Source organism: Nanorana parkeri, unplaced genomic scaffold (genome assembly GCF_000935625.1).
Source record: "Nanorana parkeri isolate BGI_ZX_2015 unplaced genomic scaffold, ASM93562v1 scaffold4154, whole genome shotgun sequence".
Classification (NCBI taxonomy): Eukaryota; Metazoa; Chordata; class Amphibia; order Anura; family Dicroglossidae; genus Nanorana; species Nanorana parkeri.
This window is the reverse complement of record NW_017310421.1, coordinates 6,445-14,700: the sequence shown is the minus strand read 5'-3', so window position 1 is coordinate 14,700 and position 8,256 is coordinate 6,445. Positions and strand designations below refer to the sequence as shown.

The window sequence follows — 8,256 nt, the reverse complement described above, 5'->3', positions numbered from 1 at the left end:
GCCAGGCACCTGGACTTCCAGTATATTTTCCTGGACTTCCTGTATGTTTTCCTGGACTTCCTGTATGTTTTCCTGGACTTCCTGTATGTTTTCCTGGACTTCCTGTATGTTTTCCTGGACTTCCTGTATGTTTTCCTGTACTTCCTGTATGTTTTCCTGGAGACGTTTCGCTGGCCAACCGACTGGTTTTTTCAATTCAGAACTCAGAAAGCTGGTGGGATGACCAGCAAAATGTCTTCAGGAAAACATACAGGAAGTCCAGGAAAACATACAGGAAGTCCAGTAAAACATACAGGAAGTCCAGGAAAACATACAGGAAGTCCAGGAAAACATACAGGAAGTACAGGAAAACATACCGGAAGTACAGGAAAACATACCGGAAGTCCAGGAAAACATACAGGAAGTCCAGGAAAACATACAGGAAGTCCAGGAAAACATACAGGAAATCCAGGTGCCTGGTTTTCTGAAATGTTGGAATCATTGGTGGGCACAGGTCACATGGTCTGCTGCAGTGCATGATGGGGGAAGTCCTCAGACAGTGAGATGGGAATGCAGATTTGAGGTTCTGACGGCGTCTTTCCTCTCAGCCAAAGATCACACGCGGAAGAACCGGCAGAGCCGAATATTCATGGTGGAGAACGTGATTGGAGAGTTATGGTCGGAGCTGGAGGAAGGTAAAATCATCGCTCACCTCTGACCCTGAGGTCACCCCTGACCCTGAGGTCACCTCTGACCCTGAGGTCACCTCTGACCTTGACCCTGAGGTCACCCCTGACACTGAGGTCACCTCTGACCCTGACGTCACATCTGACCCTGAGGTCACCTCTGACCCTGACCCTGAGGTCACCTCTGACCCTGACACTGAGGTCACCTCTGACACTGAGGTCACCTCTGTCCCTGACACTGAGGTCACCTCTGACCCTGACACTGAGGTCACCTCTGACCCTGACACTGAGGTCACCTCTGTCCCTGACACTGAGGTCACCTCTGACACTGAGGTCACCCCTGACAAACCCTTCCCAGGAACAGAGAATGTGTGTATAGTTCAGCTACATCTTGTCCATTCCTCCTCCTCTGAGGTCTGGGGCCCCGGGGCCCCTCAGGGCTCATAATGGGGTTTCATCTCACACAATGGACACAGAACATTCTTCATTCTAATGCTGGGGTCTCAAACCTCCGGCCCCTCCAGCTGGGGGATGGAACTACAAATCCCATGAGGCATTGCAAGATTCTCACAGCCACAGACATGACTCCCGGAGAGAGATGCATCATGGGATTTGTAGTTCCAGCTGGATGGTTAGTTCTGTGTCCATTGTGTGAGATGAAACCCCATTATCAGCCCTGAGGGGCCCGGGGCCCGAGACCTCGGAGGAGGAGGAACGTGGATGTGGACTTCTAGTGTGTTTATGTATTGTGAGGATGCCGGGGAGCAGCACCCCCATCATTGGTGATCAGAGTCGGATGGGGGAGGGGGATCTATAATATACGACGTCTCTGTGATTTGCCTCCCGCAGGGGACAAGTATGTTGTGGTGGATTGTGGGGGAGGAACCGTGGACCTGACCGTGCACCAGATCCGGCTCCCGGAGGGCCACCTGAAGGAGCTCTACAAAGCATCAGGTACCGGGGGCGGGGCATAGAGGTACCGGGGGTGTGGCATATAGGTACCGGGGGCGGGGCATAGAGGGTTCCGTCATGTCCATCCTTTCCCTTCTTCCCTCAAGATCTATATAGAGGGATCAGGACCTCCTTCCCCCTGCTGGGGACCCCTCTAGTGATAGATCTATATAGAGGGATCAGGACCTCCTTCCTCCTGCTGGGGACCCCTCTAGTGATAGATCTATATAGAGGGATCAGGACCTCCTTCCTCCTGCTGGGGACCCCTCTAGTGATAGATCTATATAGAGGGATCAGGACCTCCTTCCTCCTGCTGGGGACCCCTCTAGTGATAGATCTATATAGAGGGATCAGGACCTCCTTCCTCCTGCTGGGGACCCCTCTAGTGATAGATCTATATAGAGGGATCAGGACCTCCTTCCTCCTGCTGGGGACCCCTCTAGTGATAGATCTATATAGAGGGATCAGGACCTCCTTCCTCCTGCTGGGGACCCCTCTAGTGATAGATCTATATAGAGGGATCAGGACCTCCTTCCTCCTGCTGGGGACCCCTCTAGTGATAGATCTATATAGAGGGATCAGGACCTCCTTCCTCCTGCTGGGGACCCCTCTAGTGATAGATCTATATAGAGGGATCAGGACCTCCTTCCTCCTGCTGGGGACCCCTCTAGTGATAGATCTATATAGAGGGATCAGGACCTCCTTCCTCCTGCTGGGGACCCCTCTAGTGATAGATCTATATAGAGGGATCAGGACCTCCTTCCTCCTGCTGGGGACCCCTCTAGTGATAGATCTATATAGAGGGATCAGGACCTCCTTCCTCCTGCTGGGGACCCCTCTAGTGATAGATCTATATAGAGGGATCAGGACCTCCTTCCTCCTGCTGGGGACCCCTCTAGTGATAGATCTATATAGAGGGATCAGGACCTCCTTCCTCCTGCTGGGGACCCCTCTAGTGATAGATCTATATAGAGGGATCAGGACCTCCTTCCTCCTGCTGGGGACCCCTCTAGTGATAGATCTATATAGAGGGATCAGGACCTCCTTCCTCCTGCTGGGGACCCCTCTAGTGATAGATCTATATAGAGGGATCAGGACCTCCTTCCTCCTGCTGGGGACCCCTCTAGTGATAGATCTATATAGAGGGATCAGGACCTCCTTCCTCCTGCTGGGGACCCCTCTAGTGATAGATCTATATAGAGGGATCAGGACCTCCTTCCTCCTGCTGGGGACCCCTCTAGTGATAGATCTATATAGAGGGATCAGGACCTCCTTCCTCCTGCTGGGGACCCCTCTAGTGATAGATCTATATAGAGGGATCAGGACCTCCTTCCTCCTGCTGGGGACCCCTCTAGTGATAGATCTATATAGAGGGATCAGGACCTCCTTCCTCCTGCTGGGGACCCCTCTAGTGATAGATCTATATAGAGGGATCAGGACCTCCTTCCTCCTGCTGGGGACCCCTCTAGTGATAGATCTATATAGAGGGATCAGGACCTCCTTCCTCCTGCTGGGGACCCCTCTAGTGATAGATCTATATAGAGGGATCAGGACCTCCTTCCTCCTGCTGGGGACCCCTCTAGTGATAGATCTATATAGAGGGATCAGGACCTCCTTCCTCCTGCTGGGGACCCCTCTAGTGATAGATCTATATAGAGGGATCAGGACCTCCTTCCTCCTGCTGGGGACCCCTCTAGTGATAGATCTATATAGAGGGATCAGGACCTCCTTCCTCCTGCTGGGGACCCCTCTAGTGATAGATCTATATAGAGGGATCAGGACCTCCTTCCTCCTGCTGGGGACCCCTCTAGTGATAGATCTATATAGAGGGATCAGGACCTCCTTCCTCCTGCTGGGGACCCCTCTAGTGATAGATCTATATAGAGGGATCAGGACCTCCTTCCTCCTGCTGGGGACCCCTCTAGTGATAGATCTATATAGAGGGATCAGGACCTCCTTCCTCCTGCTGGGGACCCCTCTAGTGATAGATCTATATAGAGGGATCAGGACCTCCTTCCTCCTGCTGGGGACCCCTCTAGTGATAGATCTATATAGAGGGATCAGGACCTCCTTCCTCCTGCTGGGGACCCCTCTAGTGATAGATCTATATAGAGGGATCAGGACCTCCTTCCTCCTGCTGGGGACCCCTCTAGTGATAGATCTATATAGAGGGATCAGGACCTCCTGCTGGGGCCCATAGGATGGATAGGCTGGTCTGGGAGGGATTTCCCCGGATAGCCGGCACCATGGTTGTGAGGTAACGGCGGTTCTTGTGCCTCAGGTGGGCCGTACGGGTCTCTGGGCGTGGACTTGGAGTTTGAGAAGCTTCTCTGTAAGATATTTGGGGAGGATTTCATCGATCAGTTTAAGGTGAAGCGGCCGGCCGCCTGGGTGGATCTGATGATCGCCTTCGAGTCGCGTAAAAGAGCCGCCGCGCCGGACCGGACCAACCCGCTGAATATCACCTTACCCTTCTCCTTCATCGATTACTACAAGAAGTTCCGGGGCCACAGCGTGGAGCACGCGCTGCGCAAGAGCAAGTGAGTCCCCCGTCCCCGCATGCTGACATGTGAGAGGCCGAGACTCAGAGTGAACGGGCTGCATGTAATCTGAGGATTCTCCCGTGAGTGGCGGCCATGTTCCTTGGGGTTTCAGCGCAGTGTAGCACGCATGGCGTGTGCATGGTGGCGTGTTGTCGCTGTGCGTTGGGTGACAGTATATTGAGAGACCAGGAAGAGGCGCTACAGACCAGGGTGGTGCCATTCACAGGCGGGGGAGGGGGTGCGGCACATTATATATATTATCGCCATCCCTTCCCCTCCCCCATCATCAGTCAGGGTGTGATGACAACATTCCGCGCTGACGCCTCTTCTCCCCGCAGTGTGGATTTCGTCAAGTGGTCCTCGCAGGGAATGCTGAGAATGAACCCGGACGCTATGAACGCGCTCTTCAAACCCACCATGGACCACATCATAGAACACTTGTGTAAGTCCGGGCCCGTGTGGGGAGGGGCTAGTCTTCCGCTTATGTGTCTTTTGGGGGTCGGGTTTTGGGTCAGGGCTCGGGTTTTTGGTTCCGGGGGTCATGTTTTGGTTCGGGGGTCAGGTTTTGGTTCAGGGGTCGGGTTTTTGGTTCCGGGGGTCAGGTTTTGGTTATGGGGTCTGGTTTTTGGTTCCGGGGTCGGGTTTTGGTTGGTGGGAGGAGCCAGTGCTCTGAAGGGGGAAGGTTCACTGTTCTGAAGGGGTAGGAGTACTGAAGGGGGAGGAGTCACTGGTCTAGAGGAGAGAGTCACACCTCCGAAGGCATCACTGTTCTATAGGGGGAGGAGACACTGGTCTAGAAGGAGGAGTCACTGCTTTGAAGGGGAGGAGTCTTGGGGAATAATTTATAACTAAAAATATATATTTTTTAATTTTTTGTTGTATTTTTAGTCTTATATATGGAATGAGGTGAATCAGCACCCCGGGGGAGGGGGACCCTGATTTTTTTTGGGGGGGGGACCCCCTCAAAGCACACTCCGCAAGCATTGGTACAAGCATAGCCGGGGGTCACACACTTGTTTCTGATTGGCTACGGGTATGCTACGCTGCTGGTGGGCCGGTCAGCTGTGGGCGGGGCTTGTCTCATTCGAAAGAAGTTCTGAATCTTCAATACATGTCCATTTCTGTCATAGAGGAAAACATTCACCCGCTTCAATCCAGGGAGCAGAGTATTGTGCACGGTGAATCATGGGTGAATCATGGGTGAAGAATGGGTGAAGAATCAGTGAATAATGGGTAAATCGTGGGTGAATCATAGGTGAAGAATGGGTGTATAATGGGTGAATCATGGTTAAATAATGGGTGAATCATGGGTGAATCATGGGTGAAGAATGGGCGAATCATGGGTGTATAATAGGTGACGAATAGGTGAGCAATTGGTGAATAATGGGTGAATAATGGGTGTAGAATGGGTGAATCATGGGTGAATCTCCAGGAAGTGATGATGGCGGGAGGATACATTGAAGGATTGTCTTAAATAATGGGTGTATAATGGGTGAACAATGGGTGAATGGGTGAATAACAGGTAAATAATGGGTGAATCATGGGTGAATAATAGGTGCATCATTGTTGAATCATGGGTGTATAATGGGTGAATAATGGGTGTATAATCCTCATCCGTCACCGCGCGCCGCTCCACGTCCTCATCTATCGCCGCGCGCCACGCCCTTCAATACATGTCCATTTCTGTCATAGAGGAAAACATTCACCCGCTTCAATCCAGGGAGCAGAGTATTGTGCACGGTGAACAATGGGTGAATAATGGGTGAAGAATAGGTGAATCATGGGTGAATCTCCAGGAAGTGATGATGGGAGTATACATTGAAGGATTGTCTTAAATAATAATGGGTGTATAATGGGTGAATCATGGGTGAATAATAGGTGAATACTGGGTAAATCATGGGTGTATAATGGGTAAATAATATTTGAGTAATGGGTGTTTAATGGGTGAACAATGAGTGAATCATGGGTGAATAATGGGTGTATAGTTGGTGAATAATGGGTGTATAATGGGTGAATCATGGGTGAACAATATTTGAGTAATGGGTGAATAATGGGTGAATCATGGTTGAATAATGGGTGTATAATGGGTGAACAATGGGTGAATCATGGGTGTATAGTTGGTGAAGAATGGGTGAATCATGGGTGTATAATGGGTGTATAGTTGGTGAATAATGGGTGTATAATGGGTGAATCATGGGTGAACAATAGGTGAATCATGGGTGAACAATAGGTGAATAATGGGTGAACAATATTTGAGTAATGGGTGAACAATGGGTGAATCATGGTTGAATAATGGGTGAACAATAGGTGAATAATGGGTGATTCATGGGTGAACAATATTTGAGTAATGGGTGTATAATGGGTGAATCATGGGTGAACAATATTTGAGTAATGGGTGAATCATGGGTGAACAATAGGTGAATAATGGGTGAATCATGGGTGAACAATATTTGAGTAATGGGTGTATAATGGGTGAATAATGGGTGAATCATGGTTGAATCATGGTTGAATCATGGGTGTATAGTTGGTGTATAATGGGTGAAGAATGGGTGTATAATGGGTGAATCATGGGTGTATAGTTGGTGTATAATGGGTGAACAATGAGTGAATAATGGGTGTATAATGGGTGTATAGTTGGTGAATAATGGGTGTATAATGGGTGTATAGTTGGTGTATAATGGGTGAATAATGGGTGAAGAATGGGTGAATAATGGGTGTATAATGGGTGAATCATGGGTGAATCTCCAGGAAGTGACGATGGCGGGAGGATACATTGAAGGATTGTCTTTTCTCTTCCAGCCAACCTCTTCCAGAAGCCGGAGGTCAGCGGGGTGAAGTTCCTCTTCCTGGTTGGCGGTTTTGCCGAGTCTCCGTTGCTCCAGCTGGCGGTGCAGCAAGCGTTCAGCAGTCAGTGCCGCGTCATCATCCCCCATGATGTGGGTCTGACCATCTTGAAGGGGGCGGTCCTCTTCGGCCTGGATCCCGCCGTCATCAAGGTGCGCCGCTCTCCCATGACGTACGGCGTCGGGGTCCTGAACCGCTACGTGGAGGGGAAGCACCCGGCGGAGAAGCTGCTGCTGAAGGACGGCACGCGCTGGTGCACAGACGTGTTGGATAAATTCATTCTAACCGACCAATCGGTGGCTCTGGGCGAGACGGTGAAACGCAGCTACACGCCGGCCAAACCTTCCCAACTCATCATCATCATCAACATCTACTGCTCGGAGCGCGAGGACGTCGGCTTCATCACCGACCCCGGCGTACGCAAGTGCGGCACCCTGAAGCTTGACCTGACCGGGGCGGACGCCACGCCGCTCCCCACCCGCAGGGAGATCCAGACCATCCTGCAGTTTGGGGACACTGAGATCAAAGCCTCCGCGCTGGACACCAGCACCTCCAAATGCGTCAAAGTCAGCATAGACTTCCTAAACTAGGACTCCGCCCCTTTCCCCTCCCCCAAATTCCCAGCTCTCCAGTATCCTGACCATCCCGGGGCCCCGTTATATCACGCAGCTAACGTGTGGGGGATTAGCGCCATCCACTCCCCTCCAGCACCTGCTGGGAGTTGTAGTTCCTCTCACAGGTGGTGCACTCCTCCAACCAGCAAACATGTAGAGGAGGCGGAGCCAATGTGTGTCTTATATGCTGCCCGCCGTCCTCTGACCCTCAGGCCCACGCGTGTCATACCTGCGAGGATCAACATACAAGAGCTGTCAGGGGTGTGCATGCCGATTCTTCATCATGCAGGTCAGTGAAGATGATGGTGATCCCGGTTTTTAGTCCCCGGCAGCTCTCGTATTGGTCCTCGCAGGTTTCCTATCCGGCCCCTCCGCGTGTCTCCACGGTGCAATAATCCGGGACAGGAAGGACGCATGCGCACCCCCATCCTTCATCCTCATCCGTCACCGCGCGGCTCCACGTCCTCATCCGTCACCGCGCGGCTCCACGTCCTCCTCCGTCACCGCGCGGCTCCACGTCCTCCTCCGTCACCGCGCGGCTCCACGTCCTCCTCCGTCACCGCGCGGCTCCACGTCCTCCTCCGTCACCGCGCGGCTCCACGTCCTCCTCCGTCACCGCGCGGCTCCACGTCCTCCTCC

The 8,256-nt window shown here is 52.1% G+C and overlaps 1 protein-coding gene across 1 annotated transcript in view; it reads left to right on the top strand.

Moving 5' to 3' along the window:
- The window catches only part of LOC108803758 (heat shock 70 kDa protein 12A-like), an 11,688-nt gene extending 3,966 nt beyond the window's left edge, over positions 1-7,722 (top strand). Inside the window, exons 2-6 of the mRNA XM_018575567.1 lie at positions 588-674; positions 1,515-1,619; positions 3,898-4,156; positions 4,498-4,601; positions 6,959-7,722. Coding sequence (XP_018431069.1) covers positions 588-674; positions 1,515-1,619; positions 3,898-4,156; positions 4,498-4,601; positions 6,959-7,593 — 1,190 coding nt within the window. The 3' untranslated portion in view covers positions 7,594-7,722. The remainder of the gene's footprint in view (positions 1-587; positions 675-1,514; positions 1,620-3,897; positions 4,157-4,497; positions 4,602-6,958) is intronic.
- Positions 7,723-8,256: the final 534 nt, after the last annotated feature.